Genomic DNA, 22171 nt, shown 5'->3' on the forward strand with positions numbered 1-22171 from the left:
TCTGCAAGTTCCATCCCTTAGACCTTATAGTGATCAGGCCGTGAACAACTCCGACGAAGGTCGTACGACCCACTTAGCCCCCTTGCTATGATAGTACAGCCAACACTCACTACTTCAGTGGTTATAAAGGACTTGTCTAGTAATATCTATATGTAACCCCCAAAGTATGGAGAGCTCTGGCGTTACGCTGCTAGGATCTAAAGGCTCTGGCAGAAATTTTATAATCTAATATGAGGTTTCTTCTAGAGTTGACGGGTTAGTGACTCGAAGGTGTTGTTAGAAGATCTTAATGGTTTTGAATCCATAAAGAGGGTCTTAAGGAAGAACTTACTTGACTGCTTCTTTATATAACACGTTATTAATGCTGTCAAAACTCAGGTTCATTATTCCACGGCTTAGACAAACACCTTGTTGTTAAATTAGATCAGAGATACGCAAAAAAAGGCATGTAGTAGAATAGAACAAGCTATAGCAATTGTTTCCTAGAGTATAGATACCTTTTGACAATTGCAGAGATTGGAGACCTCCATGTATTAAGCAAAATTCATCATTGCTTGCTTATTCGGGACTCATTGGGGTCTGAGATGCGCGCAGCTTTCCAATCTGCTTCAACGATTTGCCAAAGTAACCCCACCACCCGATCTGCTTTACAACCACCTACTTTCGTGGCGTAGCAGAAATGGGACGAACGAGATAAATTCACGCAGTTAAGCTACTTTCCGCACAAATTGTTTTCAACTAACAATCTATATCTACACTCCAAGTCCATCGAATAGAACTTCTTTGGTCAATGTAACACACGGAACTTACAGCACCTACTAACAGTCTCGAAGCGCATGCCCGAGTGTCTGCAGGGTTTCTGGCCGGCAGCATTGACGCGTATGAGGATAGAGAAAGACGGTGTATAGAGGAATGCGTGTCTCCGTCATGAAACGGGCAAAGCAGCTATGTTGCATGTCAAGGGGCTGGCAGCACTGACAACATATCCTGACCGCCAGTTTGATTACGCCGCGCAAACTCGATTCGGTATCAATGGAAAAAGTCCTGCCTACAGTCATATTTTCACAGATAATCGCAAGACAGAGGCAGAGATGCCTTATTACCCTTTTGGTAATGAGTGTGTTCTGGTTCTGGTAGAAGGCAAGGGGGTCCTTATAGCATGTGATAGACGAGATTCTGTCTGTTAGGGACGAGTCAGATCAACAAAAGGCTTCGATCACTAGCAACTGAAATAACACCTGGCCTTGGGGTTAGGTATGTGGTTCTTATCAGACTATTCGCTGTGTTCGGAATGTATATCGTCCAGGCCAGAAATATTTTACGAGCAAGGTGAAGGCTAATATGAGCTTTTCGAGATATAGCAAAATACGCTGTTAGAAGAATAAAATGACGATTCCGTAGAAACCGATAATATGGCGCAAGACTACCACAACGTGAACTCTGTGGTGGTCAAGTTAGATCAAACACTAATTCAACGGCACAAGTTTAGCAAAGGGGGTATTACCATTCCGTTTAAACGACACACGCTAATCTCAAATTAGACCAGCAGGAAATCTTGCACGAAGTCTATATACTTACGACCAATGCAACTTATCCATTAACTCTGAATCTCAATTACAACCTTGCCTCTGGCTCTCCCGGTGCTCAACTTCTTGAATGCCTCATTGGCTGTGCCAAACTGAAAGACGCTGTCGATGACAATATCTTCACTCGGCAGTTTCGTCGCTTCTTGTAGCCATTGATTGTTCATCTCAAACAGGATGCAATCGTAAGAATTGCCAAGACCGATATAACCGAGCAGCCATCGCAACACCATTCGAGGAGAGATTAAGTAGAGAAATTTTCCTATATGGCAATCAGACGTTAGTATTACTATATTTGAATTAGGACAAAGACGGCTTCATGTCGCCCCCAAGACGACAAGGGAATAGCTAGGAAGCGCAATGGAAGATTCTGATAGTTACGTACCACCCACAGAAGACCGAAGAATTTTGTCGCCAACTATTGTCACGTATCTCTTCGCTAGACCGATACAATCCGTTCCGCCTACACAATCGACAACTGCATCGGGCTTGAAAGCATACACTGCAGAGTAAACGGCGTCGGGTGAAACTGTATAGTCAACGACCTCATTCGCGCCCAGATGACGGACAAATTCAGCATTGCGACCGGAACAAGTACTGAGTACTTTCCAGCCACGCTTCCGAGCCAGTTGTACCGAGTAGATTCCGGTAGCAGAACTACCCCCGAGGACGACAATTTTGTTCTGGCCATTAATACCCTGCATGTACGGCGCACACCTTTCGATCGCTGTATAAGCCGTCAACCACACAAGCGGAAGACTGGCTGCCTCGTTCCATGACATATTCTCTGGCTTCTTGACTATTGCACTGCTCCTGATATCAATATGGGCAACTTCGGTCAAACTACCGGAGCCATCAATAGCCATTGTCAACCCCATGACCTCGTCTCCTTTCACGAAACCTATGCCGGGTGCCGCGTCTAGGACTATTCCCGCGAAATCTCGGCCAACGATCTTGGGCCCATTGAGACCGGGGATGGAGTTGATAGGCAAGTTCATCATCTGAACATCCACGGGATTCAGCGCAGCGGCCTTGACCTGGACCAGGATATGGTTTGTCGCGGGCTTCGGCGGTGCATCAATGTCCTGAAACTGCAACGTTTCCGGGTATCCCGCGTTTGTGTAAATCCATGCTTTCACTGTCGCCATTTTTGAGATGACTTGGTATGATTGTCAGATAGTCCAGGTAACAATATCGTGAAAAAGGATGGCGTTGAGAGTTCGGTTGCACTATAGAAAACAATCTCTGGATAGGGCTAAGCTCTGAACAAAGTCGTGGAGGTTAATAATATCAAGCGCAAGAATTTATAGATAGAATTAATGGATCATCCACGCATAGGCTGATTATAAATGTTCCAGCCGGATAGTTTTCCAGAAATCCCTCCGATGTATTGTGGGACACCGAACAGTAGGGACTGCGGTTTGGAGTAGTTCGCATAGGTAATTCGTGTATCATGACTTTTATTACACAAAGTGGGCAGCGGCGGTTAATTGCACCGCATGTTTAGGTGCATCGGTAAGAAATCCGTCCGGAGGTACAATTATGATTTTCACAGTGTATCAGTATCGCCTGTATTGCTTTTGTTCGTGACCGCTTTTTACTCCGGCCTCCATCCAGCAACGTAGACAATTCTTCGTTCCAGCGATGATGTTTCTTCTCAGCATCATCCTCGTAATAATGGTATGCTCTAGCCCCAAGTCAACACCAAGTGAATCTCAGTGATTTGCTCATGAATGGAGTACTATACATGTCGAACTTGGCCTGTAAAATACTGTGGACCTTCCAAAATGGTCGCGAGAACATTCACAATGGGTGCAACATACTGCTTAGTCCGATAAGTGGTGTAGGCATACTTGGGAGGAATGTCCTACGACAGGCTTAAGTCTTCGATCTGCTTCACTATATCATGTCGGTGATTGATGGCATGCGTCACACCCATCTTCTTAGAGACATCCGAAGCCTCTTTTCTTGAAGCTGTCGTGATAGCAACTGGTAGCTTAGGCGAATGCCGCGTAACCTGAGATGCAATTGAGACCGCCCATGCCGCCGCTTTCGGTGATGATAAGAATACTACAGTAGCACGCTCCACTTTCTGGATACCAAGGCGGTCTAATAAAGACTCGAAAACAGTCGCATACGTCAGTGGCATTCCTGTAGACTGGACAAAATCCGGTGATTTCGGTTTATGCCCAGCGTGCCGCTCGTCTACAAGTTGCTTCTTTGCGCAGGTCCCGTACATTAGCGGGCTTCCGAGATAGTAGATCTTATCGCCGGTCCTTGAAGTATTTGAAATTTGGTCCAACCTCCTTCACAATGCCAGCACCATCATTGCCGATGATGTGGAAATGAGATTTCTCTTGTGTAGGAGACTTGACACGTTCATAGAGCTCGGGAGAATTGTCGTGTATTCCTTGGCGGAGCCTCATGTCAATGGAATTGATTGATACAGCCTTGACGTCTCCCTGAAGCTGTCGGTCGCTTGGGTCGGACGCCGGGGAACTTCTCTCGACGGTAGATTCCCGACTGGGCCATGTTTGGCTACGCCGATACCGTGCATTGCATTGCAATCCGACTTATTCTCTGTGTGTATACTATCTATAGAGGCCAGATTAATGAACCCTGGGAATTATGTATTATAGCATTCCAACATTCAGACTACGGATCCTACTATAATGTCAGGTGAAGTTCAACTGCCGCCACCGTATCTCAATCTCCGCAACATGTAGCATGCCCACTCTACTCTAGGTAATTGCTCGAGCTAACTGCAATACTCATTCTGTACGTTTACTCGTGTGGTATCACTACAGTATCAACCTTGGGTGCCATACAGCTGCACTCGATTTATGTTAATGATACGCAACGTTGGCGAAATTTACGCTAGCATCAAATAGGAAAGTTATGGGGGCTATAGCGCCTTCCTTACCCTTAAACCAGGTTACTGCGGACATTTATATAGTCTAGATAGACATCAAGACCTTTCTGTGGCGGGCTTAAGACTCTTGATATAATCATCAAAGCCAAATATCCAATATCAAATCATAATACTACGGCAATCACAGTAGCATAGCATTGCATTAGGAATTGTTGACGTATTAACGCCACAATAAGGCATATGCGAGAGCACACTTCAGAAGTACTACCATTCCCCACGAACTATGTCTACAACTGAACGGACATGTAGTTGCTAAAGATGTTCGCGAAGCTCATAAGTCGAGCAGTACTAGATGCATAGTTATGATTATCCCATGTATTCTCCCACGCTTGTGACCAGGTAATCAGAAGCGCTATCTCTGCCGCTCCTCTGTCCCTCCGACAAGTATAATGTACAATTTCGTGAACAAATCCTGAAGAATGACCTAGCCTAAGATCTGCGCTGCCTTGTAGATCTGATATCCTGCCAGCCCACTGCCAACAGCCCACAGTGCACTTCTGAGGAAGCTCTTGCTGCGATCCGCGATTTGAATATATGCCACATTGTACAAAGCGCGTACAATAAACCATGTTCCAATAAACGCCAATACGCCCGTGGGATCCTCGCCCCTTACACTCTCCCCAAAGCCTTTCAAAGTGGCCCTCTCTGCGATGATGCTCGCTAGCACAGCAGAAGCGAAAAGAGGCAGTTGCTCCATGTTGTTGGAGTGTGCATTCTCGGCGCGTTGGTATTTCTGGAAAACGGCATCTGGCACCTTGCCCTGCACTGCAGATGGGGATAAAGATGCCTTGGGGTTTGCATTGTTGACTCTGTAGCCATTGGATCGGAGGAGCACGCCCGTGTATACGTGCGGGACAAGCGAAAATACGTAGTACGCCGGAATGGCGAGAAGGGGGTAGTTCAGAGAATTTGATGACATTTTAAAGTTAAACCTGGGGGACTAGAGTTACTTGTCTAGGTCAGGGTATTGTATTGTTTGTCCTTGGGAGTGTTGGAAAAGCTTTTGGAGGAATGAGACAAACTACTTATTTATTTGTTAGAACTTTGGAGTAATGTTGTGGCGATCGTTGAGACTCGAGGATGATGACGTACAACTCGGGACGCTCAGTGCTGTCAAAATCTTTAGCGTTTGTTGACCCCATCCACGGATGTTTACGTTGAACGCAAAATGTGGGGAAATTCGTGTAATGCTGCAGGTACGAGCTGTACCTACTCAATGCGTTGAGTTCTTATAGTAGCTTCTATTGACCAGGGTACGTCTAACCCTAAAACGCCTTGCGAAGGAGCAGCCAAGTCCTACATTCATCGATATGGTGCGCCGATAGACGTCTGTTCGCCATAATTGGCCATGGTCTTTGATTATCATGGCTGAACCACTCCTTTCAACCACGAACTTCACTATGAACGGCTGCGATGCGAACGCCACGGAGATAAACACAAGACGATTCGTACTGATCGCAGTAGAAAAAGTGTTTGAATAGTTTCATAAAGCCAGAGCAACAGCGCATGGCAGTTGCTCTGCATTACGTTTGATTCAAAGTCTCTTTCGTGTAGGGACTGTTTACGATGGAGAATATACTGGCTGCCAACTAGACTACACTAACCTTAAATTCGATATCATAACAAGCAGCCTAGCAGCCTAGCAGCAGGCAGACACAAACACAGTGGGGAAGAAGGTTTGCAGCTAAGATATGCGCCGCATGAAGCGTTGACGAGGCAGCATTGCGTTCGGTTAGTCAAATTCGTTCCACTTGATCGGTGACTGGCTTTCTTACTAACAGTCATGTAACTTAAATGCTGTCAACGTTGTTTGTTTTCTTGAGGCGGCCGATCCGCACTGAGGTCTGCAGAAGACGTTGTCCCTTCAAACAAGAATAATTATCATTGATATATCCAAGGGCTTTATTCCTGACACTCGTTGGCCCTGACGCTCGTCGGAAGTTCGTTGGGTACGCTTCAAAGGCACCAGTAAGAAGACTCTACGTACCATCACCAGCGTTACAACGGATATTGCTGGTGGTGAAACTGAAACAAGTTTGATGTGCGTCTCAAGACTGCGCAACTCACAACTTGTTGATGTCGGCAGGCTTAAACTCGTTCATGGTAGTGTTATAGGACTGAACAAAAAAGCAGATTACTGCTTAAAACGTGGCATTTTCCCCTTTCGCCCCTCAATTATGTCACATCAGCACGCGGCTTTCTTCTGGCAGATCATACCTGTATAGCTTGCCAGACGCAATACACTTGTCGTGGATGCGTAAACGCACGACATACTGTATTGAGTCATACCGCAATTGGATTGAAGAGAACCTCGACCTTTTTATTTTATTTCTTTTACCAGAGGCTGCTGTTCGCGCATCATATGACCGGGTTGTAACATTCCATTGATACGCGGAGCGTCCATATCTCAGAGTTGAGGATCATACCTTGCGACCCAGTGACTTCTAACCATGCTCCGCGTTTTGTGCCTAAAGGTTTTAGCATTCCTTCAATATCGCAGTTCGCCTAATTATCACTGACCACACGAACAAGCGACAGGAAAACATCCACGGTGGCGTGGATAGTTTCCGTCAACCTCATGTTGTCAGTCGTCCTTGGAATGTAGGCAATATTGCCACGGCTATATCATGACTTAAAGAGGCGAACTTGAGTAGAACACTTCCAGTTAGGTTGTCAACTCGACAGCGAGATTGTTATTCTTGTAACATTTCGCAGATGCCGGCACCATAGCTTGTGAGATGGTAGTTGCGCTCCGGGTTACAATCTGAGAACTCGGCAACTATATGCTGTGTGATCCAGCTTCTCATGTCTTGAAGTACCAGATTACATCAAACGAAAAATTCTTGATTTCTGAGTATACCCAAGCTTTAATACGATAAACTCGCAAAGCTCGCCGTGATGTTACAATTTGTCAATTGTGTATGGTGAAGACCCATTCACACCGAATGCAGCGAAACGTTGTCATCAGCATGAGTCCCCCGACGTCTTTAAGGATAAGGGAATCTAAGAGCCTAACCTCCTCAGCTTCTATAACTGTTGGCCACCTTGTGCTGAATAAAAGTACTCTACACCCAGCGGTTCACTATTTTAGACCTAGCTGTCGTGGTCAAAGAGTTTCTGCACCAGACAGCGAGAATCGACGCAGACGTATAGCTGCTTACGAGGAAAGACTATAGTGGGGCGCTGACAATGTATAATATCTGGTGAAAATCAATACGCTTTTGAATCTAATCGTCGGCGGCTTGGGAAGCGACTGACCATCCACGAGCGTAGGTTTTGCGCGAGTTACCCGGCACTCACAAAATGATATCCTAGCGCACTTTTTGGATTATGGTTGCTATGAATTCCAAGCGATACGACACAAAATGTCGAGCCTTTGAAATAAAAGGCAGCTGACTCACTTCGCAGGCAATGCAGCTCCCGCCGAGAGAGAAACAACGAGTTGATTCCTGGTACACACGCCTAATACGTCGGCATGCAGGGCGACATTCCACGGGTGGGAATTTTACCCGTCCGTAGTTGAGCACGGCATAGGCGCTGGTGGTTTTGTAGCCCCTCACGTCGCACCACAGTTGTACTTCTTTCGCATCGCCATGAGAAATACATGGTTTACACGTGGACCGTAGTATAGACGGATAAAATTGACATCCGAGCTGGCAAAGCCCATCCTTGAATGGCATCGTTACCGTAGTGCAACCGAGGTACAAATCAAGATTGAGTACATGAGACTACATGCTGTCGGCTTGAAGCTGAATGATGTTTAGACATTCATTCCAACATTGACAAGTCGAGCAGTATTTGTTCCATTATGTCCACATAGAGGTTGGTCGGAGCAGAAGTAAAATAGATTCCTTAATTCCATTAGAGAGCTCCTGCTTAAGCTTTCGGGGTATTGGTATAGATGATATCCTGGGCAAGTTTTATCGGAATTTCCAACTCTTGGTAGAATGAAAGCATACCCGAGCGACCAAGTGTCGATTACCGTATAGACACTCACTTGAAAACTCCGCAACCAGAGTAAACCATTGTTACAGCATTAACAAAATAAAAATAAAAGGCTGCCCCCGAACCCGTAACGCCGTAATGTTGATGCGTAACTCGCCCTGATGTTGTACTCGTAGGTTGTCTATATGCCAATAAGGAAGAAAACAAAAACAAGAGGCGATCGCACTTGGTCTCGATCGGTGCGTATGTCGTGTAAAAACAAACAAAAAAACAAACGTGTCGATGTTCGCTTGGAAATATTGGCAGGGCAGGGCGAGATTAAGTTCGCTCGGTCACGTTCCACTTCTTCCTCCCCTTGTTTGGTTTTTCGGCGTTTACAGCACTACCAGAACCAGACATGAAAAGACCAGGCTCATCACCTGCTTTGGGGGCTCCGGGGCCAACGAGCTTTCCTTGAGCATCGACAGCAACAGTACTCGGTAAGCCCTTGCCGAGTTCGTACATACGATCCTTCTTCTTCAAGTACTTGCGGCGCCAGATGCATGCGCCAATCCAGATACCGGCGATTCCTACAACGACGATGACGATCATTATAACCCACCTCCAGTGCGTGGATAGCCTTGATGGGTATGGTTAGATTGGTGCAGGTAGGGGACACGATACACACTTACCAGTCACCGCCTCCAGAACTGTTGGAGTTGCCGCTGGAGCTGCCACTGCTGGACGATGCCGAGCTAGTGGTTGCTGTCGCGGCTCCATCGGCACAGAAACTGGTGAACCAGCCTTGGATAGATGCTAAACCGTCGCCTGTACACGCAGCATCACAGACACCTGCGGTTGTTGAGCTGAAGGGCGCAAGGGCGCCGTATGCGCAAAAGCATGAATCATAGGTGCCCACGTCGGCGGTCGCTGCGGCTGGTGGCACGCAAGCACCGTTGGCATCAAACAGAGGGCCGCATGAAGTCGCACACGACGGCAGAGCCGTGAAAGGAACGATTGTAGTTTCTTGAAAGAGGCCAGTTAGCACTAAGCAAAAGGGCCCGCAGTGTATGATGGCACGAGATGTCCAAAGAGCAAGGGCGGGGGAAGAGGGAATGATGGAAGATGGGATGCCAAGGGACGAGGGATCGTACCCGCCATGATGTGTGTAAGCAATCCAATCAGTGAATGGGCGTTGAGCAAGGCCTTGACAAGCAAATAGACAACAGGCCGACCCTTCTTGCTACTGTATGTGCGACCAAGTTACGCTTCCCAAGACTATGCACTCCAAGTACTCGCGTGGGTTGTCGAACCACGGGCGATGGTCCAAGCACTGTCGATTGATTTAGGGATTGGCCCCTGGGCCTTCCACGAGCGGCACTCAGCGACGTGGGTTCGTGACTCGATCGGATGTGCACCACGAGATGCCCGTACACCGAGCAATTGATGGGTAAGCTACGCACAGCAAGGTTGGTCGAGATGGTGATGGTTGCTGGCGTCGCGTACGGATGGTGCTGACGGATAACGCAGTGGAAATGCCCGATCAAGGACGGATGGATACCCAAAAGTGTTGATTGGAATGCGTCTTGGCACGGCTTGCTAGATGCTCGACGTGTAGTGTAGTGATTGTTGTTCCGTACCGGCCGTTGGCGAACCCGTTCAGTGGTCCACTCGGGGCGTTCTTGAATTTTTGTAGGCGAGTTTCAAGTCGTTCTGTAAACGAATGTGGTGATCGAGGCCTGTACGTTGTGCTGTGTTGTTGTGTTGGCGATAGATAGCGTGCGTACGGATGGGATGGATGGAGCGGGACGCCTGGAAGAGGGAAAAGCGAAAGGGAGGGAAGAAAAAAGAGAGGGTCAGCGGGCCTCACTTCAGAACACGAACACGCCTGGGCTCTGAGGGGGGGGGGGGTGTACTCGGTAAAGTTCAAATGATGAGCTGATTGATGATTGACTCGGACAGCCCAGCCGAGCGGAATATTGGGCCAAGCTGGGAACAATCTAACCGTAGCTTGAGGCAAGCCTAGGGTGCATTGTGCTGATGGTGCCACTTTGACCATCCTACCTTAAATCAGCACCCATTCACCTGCGGTAGGCAAGGTATTTTGGGGCGTGTTCTTGGGGCTTCGGTCCCTCATGGTAAACAACAAAACATGCAGTGTGTAACGTCGCGCGCACACTTTACTTGGGGCGCACCTGTGTTGCCATAATGAGAGCAAAGACATATAATAGCCAGGGGGACGCGCCATCATGCATGCAAGCCATTTGTTCTCTACTCTAGTCTACTGTAGACTAGGCTATGGATTAGTCTGCAATTCCAATGGGTAACGGCCATCTTCTCCACCGTGCGACGCGGTGCCACTTTGATCCCCATCTCGAAAGCTGCCTATTATCCATACATATTTCTACCACGCCGTACGTATTGCCTAGCTACAGTGCTGTACATGGTATTTTGTCCATCCCCAATTCAACAGTTGAAGGCTCAGCGAGAGTCTGCCCTGCAGCTTGAACAGGTTACCGTGGTAGCCAGAAACCAAGATCTTGTCGTGCTGCGGCTGGATTCTGCAGCATGTCCAAGCCCATGATACTTCGTAATCACCAAATTGCGACGCATTGCAGGGCCGCCCTAACCACAACGAGATACGGTAAGTTAAGGTTAGATATTTACCCAGCCGCATCGTGTTTGCTTCAAGCACCTGGTTGCCGTCTGTGCAATAATCCTCAATTGATCAATTGATTGATCGATTGAATTGGAGATCCGGGCCTAATTCAAATGGCCTTTATAGAATAGAATACGTGCTACGACATTGGGCTGTCGTCTGTTTACTATACATCAATCACATTATGCAGCTTCTTTCCAATGCTGTAGTACTGGTTTGTTTGTTGCACTTGAGAACCATCCCTGATGGCCGGAAGAGACGGGTCTTTGAGTCTACTCAGCTTTGCATGGCCCAGGATACTTCATGCTTAAAAGGTTAACAATCTTTGGTGGCACCGGCGCTTGGGAATGTTAGCAGCACATTCAGCCAAGCACGGCTCTCGGCCGATTGAACGCCATCAATCCTTGGCCAATTCTTCATGATTTCCCCTGTAGCCAATTTCCGGATGATTTGACGTCATGCAGAGAACTACTACTTACAACTCGTGTCGTGCTGCGCAAGTTTAACGTTAATTGATCCACGGATAACAGTAACATATATGTACCGTGTACGCAACACAGCTTCGTCGGCAAGCGCCTTTCAAGTGTGGAGCAGAATTCTATTCTTGTCAATCGACGACTGCAAGGAACTGGATTCATATTATGGGGACACATGGCAGATCCTCAGATTTCCCCCTTGTGCCATGGCAAGTATGGCTAGGATTAAAACTTCTGATCACAAGAAATCTCTCTCGTAACTTTGGTGTCTGGATTCGAGACACATTGTCAGGGGTGCTCGGACTTCCGGTCCTAAGCCAAATTGCACGGGCCAATACCTGCAAGTCGCAACTTCAATGCTTCATACCAGGGAATGTGCCATCGTTTCTGCCTCGAGAATGAAAAGCGAACTCTAAGTGTCCTCAGTGTCTCTTGTTGAAACATCAGAGCTAAATCTTTGTCAGATATACTGAAACTAGGCGGGATACATTGCTTAGAGGAATATTCCTGGAATGCACTGGGGTGTGATGTGATCTTGTAAACATGATTTGGGATATTTCCCCATATTGTATGAAAGAGGTCATCACTTGTGAGCCCTCATTGCGCCTTCTCTCCCACATTAGCTGTCACATACAACTGATAGCTGTGTGTTACTGGCGAGCAAAACTAATTGTTGAAGGAAAATAGGCTGAGAACGGACGTGATTGGACGCCAACGCTTTGGGTTGTTTTTCTCAGTCCTGAGCTTGGAGATCTAGACTTGATCGAGTGATGATACATATTTGTTTTCATCTTACTGGATAGGAGAGAAGTTCAACAAGAACCATGCTGTCAGTCTCGAAGAACCCGAGTATACTTGAGGGGCATCGTGGTCGAACTAGGCTCCATCAAGAACCTTGTTTTTGAGCGATTGGGAGGTAGACTTGCAAAACCTCTCGGGAGGCTGCAAGACTTGTGAGCGCCGAGATCATGCGGCACTGCTTGTATGCGGCCCATTGTATAGGTCTACAGGACAGTTTCCGGATACAATTACCACATGGTCAGATGGCGAAATGGTTCGCAAAGAGTGGTGTAAACCTATTACCTCAAGACAACACCGGAAAGAAGGTTAATTGTACTCGCATCCCATCTAGCTTAGAGGCATCTCAACCCTTCGACAACCCTTCAACGCCACCGACACCATTTCCTGGAAACATCACAGGTTTTACGCTGTAGCAAATCCAGCATCTACTTCTTGCTGCTGGACTTGTGCTTCTGCGACTTGTGCTTGGCAGAGCCTTGGGAAGCTTGCACAGATGCAGCATCGAAGGAAACGCTACCTGCGTCTGGAGCAGGCCATTCGCTTTCAACACCATCAATTGGGTCCCAAGGACCATCGACGGCCTGCTGATCCATCCACTGCACAGTATTGGCCGATTGCTTTTGGTCCTTGGAGCGCTTAGAGCCTAGAACTCGTTAGTAGGGACTGTGTCTGGGTGAACAACATGACTCACGAGAAGAGCTGCTCAACTGCTTGCTAGTGGGAGCCATCTCGGATGTATTGGTTTGTCTCGATGTCAAAAAGAAACTTAGATTTTTTCGTTGATATAAGATTGTGTAAGTACTGAATTATTAGGGATTCGATGTGCAGCAGTTGCGTGATACCTTAGTCTCTTCTGGGTTGAGTTGAAACTGTTGCTGGTGATTTTCAAACAATATGCTCTGGACCAGGGGATATATGAGCTTTTATACACGAGGAAGCATGTCGAGGACATCGTGAGTTGGTGTCCCCGAGGATGTTGTAACCCACGCCTTCGCTGTTGCGGTGCCGTCGGTATCACCAGATTCACGATCAGGCTGATCATTGTGCTAACTCAACCCAGCGATTGGACCGTACGATGGGGCATTTGAAGGCTTGCTTATTGTGAGCTTGAATAAATGAGAGAAGGAGATATGTACTCAGCTCGACAAGGTCCCAGATTCTGTATCACGGGCTATGGAGTGTTAGATATGGGCCTTAGAGTCTCGGACTTCTCTGGCGCGGTACTCATTGGCCCGGGCTCCTGTCTCACAGGTCGGCCCTGATGATGGGTACCTCTTCCGCTGAAAGTTGGTGCAGATCAATCATGCACAATCTTTCGATCGATCAGCGTTCATGGTCAACATTAGCTACCATGTTTGAACCTAAAGGTATATGTTGAAATTGTTCAAAGCCGTTAGTCTGCAGTTTGCCCCTCCCTGTCTCAGCAAATTCCCCGTACGAGTTGTCTCAGTTTATTGACAACGTCTCTCTGTGGGTATACCGGTGTCGCCAGATACGCAGCTAGATGCTGCTGAATTCTTTGGTGGCTGGCGAGCGACAGTGTTGATTGGAACTGGGACTTTCTATCTTCATTGCTTTTTTGAGCGCCACGGCGGATCCTTGGAGGGGTATTCAACAGGCCTAAGTCAATCTCTTCCCCCCCTGGGACATGGCTATGTCGTCGTAGCATCATCATTAATTGATGAACAAAGCTCAAAGCAAGTAATTAAATGTTCATATGCGCAGACGAAAAAAATCGTGCAGCACGACCTAACATTGGACCCGTCCCAAGATGTGTTGTTCAAATACCTCCGAACTCGAAACAAATATCTCTTAACAGAGGATGACACGCCGATTCTCTGAGTTGAGCATGTAAGGAGGATGTCGTGTACTATGCATACACTTGATCGGCGGCGGATTATGTGTGACGGGCGGTAAGCTGCATGGCACTCGACGATTATTGGGTCCCTACAGCCACAATAGGACGCTGAACCTTCCTGTCGGTATCATTGTGAGTCCATGCACCCTTGCGAATGTACGTCCTCGTTCACACAACCAATACTCGGGAACCTCCCGTTGCAGCTACTGCGGCGACCACCATGAGGAGAAAAGAAGTCGTTACCCACGAAACTAGTCAATTGCTTAAGACAACAAAGCCCAAGTCGCCGAAGACTACGGGGCTGTCGGCCACAACACGCATGATCCATAATACGATCGTTATAGTAGCATTGCAAGAATGCGCCACTCTGGAGTCTCAGCCTGATATGTGCGCAACAAATCGTTCGACCATTTTCGTTCGCGGGCAATAGCCTCACAGACGCACCTATGCTCAGACCAATCGGCACAGCCGACCTCATTTCCCATTGTTTCAGTGGACTATGAGCTGATGTTGCTGACGAGACTTGTTCAAGAGCACCACTTTTTGCACGGTTCTGGAAGCACTACCTCTTTCTAAAAGGAGCTGGAGCGTTCCAAACAAGCCTTTGTCAAAGCCAAACCGTTGCCATCTCCACGTGGCCTTTCTGCCACCTTAAAAGATGGGCTGATGGAGATATGAAGAGAAAAGTATAAGTAAAATGAGGCCATATCGGCCGCGTGACTTGCTACAATCGGCCAGAAATTAGTGCAGTTCGCAAAGCATGTTTCCAAGCGAGGTGTCAGCCATGGTGGGGGTGAAGCCGATGTGTGGATTTGGGCTTCCACGTGGGAGGAAATTCCCATAGACATCCCAACAGCGTCATTTTCGGTAGCAAAAGATTTTCACTGAAATTGCCAACTACGGCCAACTCTTGACCATCGTTGCGAAGCGGTACTGAGCAGCACCAATCGGGATGACTATGAAGTTTCCGAGGCTCAGAATCCCGCAACACTTCTTGGATTATCCAAAGTTACCCCCGTCCACTAGTGACAGCAAGGTCAATGCTCTATGAGCACACAGGACCTCGATCACGGTTGTACGGACCGATGTAAGCCAAGCTCATCGGCTAATAATGGTCTGATCGGCAATCGATTTTGTCAAGTGGTTGCCTGTTTATGATACAGGCTGTGGATAGCTGTATCGGATGGAATTATAGTGGCGTCTTCTGATGTTGAGAAAACTCCCAAGAGATGATTTGTCACAAAGATCAAAGACGTTCTTCTCATGTTCAAATCCATTAAGAGTACAATTTTGCGAGACAAATTATGCGTGTGTTACAGGTATATTGGCTTCGACAACTACATGATGCCTACAACTCGGCAAAAGCCTACCCCTTCTGGACCATTTCCCGAGTTGCACAGACACTGTTGGCTCCGTGAGTCCTGCACCTTTCCGACCGCACAACTCCTAGCTTGGCTGCTTCCCGAGCAGTGAAAGTACCATACACATCCGTATCTTCAAACTCTCCAAGCCCCCCGGGAGGGAAAAGAAAGTTGAGCACATAGAAGATGCCGGCACTGATGAAGAAACCTGCGTGAGGTTAATCGAGCTCGGCTAGCCATTCAAGAGCACAAGACTCAATATCGGAAGGAAATCAAGACTAACCGAGGAAGAAAGCCATATAGTACAGCTCTTGAAGAGCCTTTGAGGGCTCCGGATCGCCTCGAACGCTGACGACGAGGCCGCCGATCGTTGGTGCCCACCCGCATAGCCAAGCAGGGACTGCTCGCAAGTTAATACCGCGCCAAAACCAGTAGGATGTATCATATGTCCTGTAAAGGTGAGACAACTGTATCTTTTGCTTACGCAGTATGAAGAAGTCGACCGCCATCATGCCAATGATAGGAGCAAGGAACACCGAAAATGAACTTAGAACTAAGATAAACGTCACAGCTCGGTTTACCAGCTGCCACGGCTGAACTACCCATGCAACAACAAATGTAATGATGGCACCACGACGGATATCGATGTAGTGAGGCCATAACCCTGCGAGATCAATACCACCGGCTACTGCATTGCCGCACACATTCTCGAAGACATTGGTCAAAGCAAAGCCAAAGGCTAGGAAAAAGACTCCAACTCGAGCGGCTGATGTCCCCTGGCCATCGGCCATCATAGTGAGTAGAAGATCGGGGGGATTCCAGATGACCTCGCCATAGATCTGCTGTGCGGCACTCGTGGTTACCAGACCAATAAGGCACACCAGGATGCCTGTCAACCACCCTGAGGTTACGGCTCCAATGACATAGGATTTCCAGCCCTTGGCGTACCTCGAGAAGTCTGAGCCATTGGTGATACCCGCCGCAATACCCCCAATCACCTGGTTGATGCTCGCCAAAATAAGCCAGCTGTCATTCCACCTTGAGGTGGCCGGAACGGATGCTCCGGTATACAGGAGTGGACCGACCCCCTTGGCAGTCGCCAATGCCCACACCATCATTGCAAACATAGCAATGCCGCAATATACTATAAAGTATAAGCAAGTATCAATCCACACCCCGTATCTTGGTAAGTATTAATCGAGGGAGCGACAGGACTTACTTGATGTAACCAGGAAAGGAATTCTGAAATTCTCAGGCTTTATCCACAAAAAGGGAACTGATACTACCCAGAAAATGACGAATCCCACAAATTCGGGCCCATTCGTTGGCATGCTTGCAGGTAAAAAATTGTTCATCATGGCATACGAGGGCCAGACGGCGGTCAAACATACGGCTACGAGCCGCCCACCATTCCAGCACTGAACAGCATTCCAGATAAAGTTCAGCAAAATCCTCTGCAGTAAGGGGATGTAGCTGCCTCGCATACCCCAGGTGTATCGATTCTGTATTGTAAAGCCAATATGCCACTGTATACCACACCATGCTATAAGTGTGGAAAAGCCGATGATTAGAAGGCGTCCAACAATGATTATCATCATTGATTGGCCAACTGAGAGACCTTGCGCTGGGACTAAGTGAGTATGATTGAATATCACGATTTGCTTCACAGATGCGTTTTTGGTACGGCTTACTGAGAAATGAATTAGGTGTCTGCCAGTTCGTGATATTCAAGGACCCCAGAGTCCAGAAACCAAAGAAGTGGAACCATCCTACCAAGAAAGTTTTCGTCAGTCTATATTGTCTTGCGAGTACGATTGTGGCCGTTTGCATCTCTCGTTTGTAGACTTACCCCACGTTCTCCGCTGTGGGGGAAGAGGTATCAGATCTCGATTCGCCCAGTGGTCTGTCTGTTCGTGCTGGGCTTCATCTCCATGAAGACGCAGCCTTTCCTTTATCTTACTGAAGTGGAGTCTCGTGCCGGTTGCCATGATGTTTGATGTTGATTTCTGATTTGTTGTGGCGTGTGTCGTGACACGATGTGAAGGAAAGCCATTAAACTCGAAACTGTATTCCACTGGGATAATCTTATCCAGATCAAATTGTTCTCACGTTGGCAGGCGGCCAGATCCGGATGTATGGCCTGAGGCAGGCACTGCAGGATGCTGCTGGCTGATAAGATATCGGTATCGATTACTATTACAAGGCTCGGTGTTGCAGTTAACCAGCAGTGGTTGGATGGAGTTTGGAGGTACCTATCACTTGGCGACAGATTCCTTACTTTGTGATACCATGTCTGTTTGACAACCCCGAAAAAAGCAAGCAGCAACTGAGCCGTTAAGTGACCTGTGTGATTGCCATTGGCAAGAGTGAAAGCCTTAGACAAGTTTCGTGGTTAAGTTCAAGCCTTTGAGCTGGACCAGCACATTAGCAGTAGCAGACCCATTTGAGTACAGATGATACGGTCATTTTGTGCTTGATAGCAAATACGCGGGACCCAAGGGAGTGTGCGTTTCGGCCGAGATCTCCCCATGTCAGCATTATGGTAAGCTAATCACCTGGTCAGATAGCTATCAATCCTTGCATGATTACAATCCTTCCTTTTTGTTTGACTTTCAGCTAGCAGCAATCATACTACTCCGTTAGAACTATCCTGCATCGTTGTTAAGCATTTATCTTATCAGATCCGGATCTGATCGCCGAGCTAGCGGCGTCGACCTCCGGCTCAGGCACTCCACATCACCCACTCTTCCACCTATTCCGAACGCTAATGTGCATCAGTATTCAATTTCAACTGCGTCGCGAACACAGCCACAAGAATTCAAAGCTTTAAGAGAGTCATAGTATTCTATCCTTCCTTGGGGTTGATTGAGAACGTCACTCTGTCACGAAGGCACTCATCGTAGTCTGACAACCCCTCCTTCGCATCCCGCAACCTCCGTCCACCGTCGAACATGACCGTACTATCACAGAGACGTTTGCGTATCGGCGTGGATGTTGGTGGCACAAACACTGATGGTGTTATTCTCGATCCTACGCGGGCTTCAGAGCCAGACAAGGGTGTTATTGCATCTCATAAAGCACCAACGACCACAAACCCCAGCCAGGGCATCAATGAGGCCATTGCTACTATGTTCAAGTCAGCAGCTGGTTCCAAAATCAGTCCGGATGATATTGTGAGCATCACCATCGGCACAACGCATTTCGTCAATGCCGTGGTAGAGCGCGATGCCAACAGATTAAGCAAAGTTGCAGTCATTCGTATCTGTGGACCATTCGCTAAACATGTGACGCCCTGTATCGACTGGCCAAATGATATGCGAGACCTTATCCTGGGATACTACGCTCGCGTAGCTGGTGGGCTAGAAGTGGACGGGTCATTGATATCAGATATTGACCCAGGTGAGATCAAGATCGAATGCCCCAAGATCAAAGAACTCGGCATTCGCAGCGTGGTCGTCATCGGAGTATTTAGTCCCATTGACACTGTACAGCTGCAGGAGGAGCGCGCCGCTGAAATCGTACGTACCGAGATTCCCGGTTGCGACGTCGTGCTTTCCAAAGACGTTGCAAACCTGGGGTTTCTGGAACGAGAGAACGCGGCTATACTGAATGCGAGTATCCTATCGTTTGCTAAAAAAACCATTCAGAGCTTCCATAAACCTATCAAGGATCTGGGGCTTAAATGCCCAGTTTTCATAACTCAAAACGACGGTACAATCCTGTCTGGTGAGCTGGCAGAAAAATTGCCAATTAGAACCTTCTCCAGCGGTCCGACAAATAGTATGAGGGGAGCAGCGTTCCTCGTTGGTAATCGGCTGGAGGAAGCAATGATGGTGGTCGACATCGGTGGCACAACTTCCGATGTAGGGCTGCTTCAGGCCAACGGATTCCCTAGACAGCAAGCTGCCTATAGCGATTTTGCCGGAGTCCGGTTGAATTTCTCTTGCCCCGATATCAAGAGCATAGGTCTTGGTGGTGGTTCGATTGTGCGAGATGGAGAGCATCTGACCGTGGGACCGGACAGCGTTGGCTACAAACTGACACAGGATTCGTTGGCATTTGGTGGCAGCGTGCTTACTGCAACTGACTGCACGGTACTTGCAGATCCGAACCTCAAGATCGGTGATGCAGACCTCGCGAAAGGGGCAATAAATGATGCTGGAGTAGGCAAGTTTAAGGCTGTTGTCAAGCACAAGTTGGAAAAGATTATAGACACAATGAAGACGTCGCCGGAGGATATACCGGTTATACTGGTCGGAGGCGGTGCTATCATTGCCCCCACCGGTCTACAAGGGGCGAGCAAGGTGTGTAAGTACTTCTCGATTTCTTTTATTTCAGCCTTTTCTACCATATCCTCGGAGCGCATATTGCCTATCCAACGCAGGCAGGCTATTTGTGACTGTTTCACAATACTCCCGATGACCCTCATAGTCGTCTCAAAGTGACAGTTACTGACTCCGAAATGTTGTAGTGAAGCCGAAGCATGCTGAAGTTGCCAACGCGATCGGAGCGGCAATTGCGAGAGTGAGCGCAGTAGTAGACACGGTGAAATCAACTGAGTCGAAGACCACAAAAGAACTCCTGGAGGAAATCTGCAAAGACGTCATCGAAAGAACTGTGGTAGCTGGTGCATCGCGTGAGACTGTCAACGTGGTTGAGATGGAGACCTTGCCATTGCAAGTAGGTGACTAAACGCTACAAGCGCAGTGCCCCTTGGAGAGTTAAAGCTAACCTCACTGACATAGTACATTGCAAACAAGACACGTTTCATAGTTCGTGCTGCCGGTGACTGTGACTATCTCCGAGATGATATCGTGAAAATGCCATCCGAATTCACTGAAGAAACCGATGACATAATGGACGAATACGAGAAGCAAGCCAAGGAATCAAAGAATATAGACAAAACCGTACCCAAAGACGAAATTAATATTCTTAGCTACCACCCCACCGTCAAGAACCGCACATGGTACATCTCTGAAACTGACCTCGCCTGGATCTCGATCGGGTGTTATATCCTTGGCACCGGTGGCGGTGGAAGTCCGTACCCTTTCATGATCCAACTCCGAAAACAACTCCGCTCTGGGGCCGTCGTCCGCGTTGTGTCTCCTTCTGACTTACCTGACGATGCGCAGATCGGATGTGGCGGCGGTGTCGGATCGCCCACTGTTGGTATAGAAAAGCTCGCCGGCGACGCCATGATCGAAGCGCAGCGCGCGTTGTATGCTATCTGCCCTCCTGAAAGGCGCGCGACACATATGATCTCCATCGAGATCGGCGGAGGGAACGGCCTGCAAGCTATGATTCTAGGTGCATCCGGTGAAGGTGGAATGGACCTGCCCGCTGTTGATGGTGACTGGATGGGTCGGGCATACCCAACAAAGTGGCAGACCACACCCATCGTTTTCAACGAGCGATCACCCATATGGAGCCCAATTGCCATGACAGATGGTAATGGGAATACCATCGTCATGCCGGAGGCCAAGTCGGACATGCATGTAGAACGGATAATGCGCGCTGCTTTGTCGGAGATGGGGTCTGCTGTTGCCGTGGCAGAAGCTCCTGTTTCAGGCGCAGAGTGCCGTCGATGGGTTGTGGAAAATACGATCTCACAATCATGGCGCATCGGCAGAGCAGTCGCCCGCGCTCAGATGGAGAACCGAACCGACGGTGTTGCAGAAATGATCTTGGAGGAATGTGGTGGCTCGGAAGCTGGCAGAGTTTTGTTTAAAGGCAAGATCATTGGCGTTGAGCGCACACTGAGAATGGGCCACGTCTACGGAGAATGCATCATTGAGGGTGCGGACATTGTGGATGCTGATACGATTGCTACCGATGGAACGACGCCCCCAAATCGCGATATACAATTTGAGGGTCTTATCAAAATTCCATTCAAAAATGAGAACATCGCCGCAATCAAATTCACAAGGACCGAAGTTGACGGGAGAACCATCGATGAGGAAGGGGAAGTCTTGGGTGTGGTGCCCGACCTTATCGCTGTCATTGATGCACATAACGGCGAAGCCATTGGTACACCCGAGTACAGATATGGACTTCTTGTCGTGGTGCTTGGGCTTGCTGCATCTGACCGTTGGACAACGGAAAGAGGAATCGAGATCGGCGGACCCAAGGGTTTTGCTATGAACCATCTATCGTATAAACCACTAGGTAAATTTGTCAAACCCGTCAGTGTCATTGACGAGTACAACACCATAGAATAACCAGTAGATTCGAAGATATATGCGTTTCTCTTTTTTTCAGCCAATAATACTTGCATTTGGCAGCCAAAGCGGTCTTCACAAGATGCAATGAACATGGCGATAAATAAAGATGTCTGCAAACAACGGGGGCACGTTAAAAATGCTTCCCGAACCTAACTCATTGAGTTTTGGCCTCTAATGCTGCTATGATCAGAAGAAACTCTGCCTATGTCTGAAACACATCTACATAATGTTGACTTATGTCATCAAGAAGCCAAACATAAAACTCGCCACTGCCAACACCCACCAGTAACTTCCCAGAAGTACTAACGCTATGACTGAAGCCGCCGTATCGGACCCCTTTCGAATGGCGCTCGTCC

General features: G+C 48.0%; 6 protein-coding genes across 6 annotated transcripts; 1 reads left to right on the forward strand and 5 right to left on the reverse strand.

The window, feature by feature from the left end:
* Positions 1-1597: 1597 nt before the first annotated feature.
* Positions 1598-2731, reverse strand: BKA67DRAFT_522246 (chaperonin 10-like protein; the record flags this gene model as incomplete). Its single annotated transcript, XM_046098355.1, has 2 exons — positions 1598-1845; positions 1969-2731. The coding sequence occupies 2 exons, from the start codon at positions 2729-2731 to the stop codon at positions 1598-1600; spliced, it is 1011 nt and encodes a 336-aa protein (XP_045954783.1).
* A 719-nt stretch (positions 2732-3450) lies between these two features.
* On the reverse strand, positions 3451-3822 carry BKA67DRAFT_538327 (uncharacterized protein; the record flags this gene model as incomplete). Its single annotated transcript, XM_046100453.1, has 1 exon — positions 3451-3822. The coding sequence occupies one exon, from the start codon at positions 3820-3822 to the stop codon at positions 3451-3453; it is 372 nt and encodes a 123-aa protein (XP_045954784.1).
* Positions 3823-4695: 873 nt separating this feature from the next.
* BKA67DRAFT_608753 (membrane-associated, eicosanoid/glutathione metabolism protein) lies at positions 4696-5595 on the reverse strand. Its single transcript, XM_046105374.1, has one exon. It carries the CDS (start codon positions 5432-5434, stop codon positions 4940-4942), a length of 495 nt encoding a protein of 164 aa, XP_045954785.1. The 5' UTR covers positions 5435-5595; the 3' UTR covers positions 4696-4939.
* Positions 5596-8442: 2847 nt separating this feature from the next.
* BKA67DRAFT_358777 (uncharacterized protein) lies at positions 8443-9791 on the reverse strand. The gene is made up of 4 exons (XM_046096407.1): positions 9594-9791; positions 9132-9465; positions 8533-9079; position 8443 (listed from the first exon to the last, which is right to left on the reverse strand). The coding sequence occupies exons 1-3, from the start codon at positions 9598-9600 to the stop codon at positions 8779-8781; spliced, it is 642 nt and encodes a 213-aa protein (XP_045954786.1). The 5' UTR covers positions 9601-9791; the 3' UTR covers position 8443; positions 8533-8778.
* Positions 9792-15599: 5808 nt separating this feature from the next.
* On the reverse strand, positions 15600-17582 carry BKA67DRAFT_593954 (uracil permease; the record flags this gene model as incomplete). Its single annotated transcript, XM_046105000.1, has 5 exons — positions 15600-15802; positions 15878-16738; positions 16814-17218; positions 17286-17363; positions 17444-17582. 5 exons carry the CDS (start codon positions 17580-17582, stop codon positions 15600-15602), a joined length of 1686 nt encoding a protein of 561 aa, XP_045954787.1.
* Positions 17583-18187: 605 nt separating this feature from the next.
* On the forward strand, positions 18188-21944 carry BKA67DRAFT_574267 (uncharacterized protein). The gene is made up of 3 exons (XM_046103410.1): positions 18188-19902; positions 20066-20274; positions 20340-21944. Exons 1-3 carry the CDS (start codon positions 18546-18548, stop codon positions 21810-21812), a joined length of 3039 nt encoding a protein of 1012 aa, XP_045954788.1. The 5' UTR covers positions 18188-18545; the 3' UTR covers positions 21813-21944.
* The last annotated feature ends 227 nt before the right edge of the window (positions 21945-22171 follow it).

Source organism: Truncatella angustata (genome assembly GCF_020726525.1).
Source record: "Truncatella angustata strain MPI-SDFR-AT-0073 chromosome Unknown BKA67scaffold_7, whole genome shotgun sequence".
Lineage (NCBI taxonomy): Eukaryota > Fungi > Ascomycota > Sordariomycetes > Amphisphaeriales > Sporocadaceae > Truncatella > Truncatella angustata.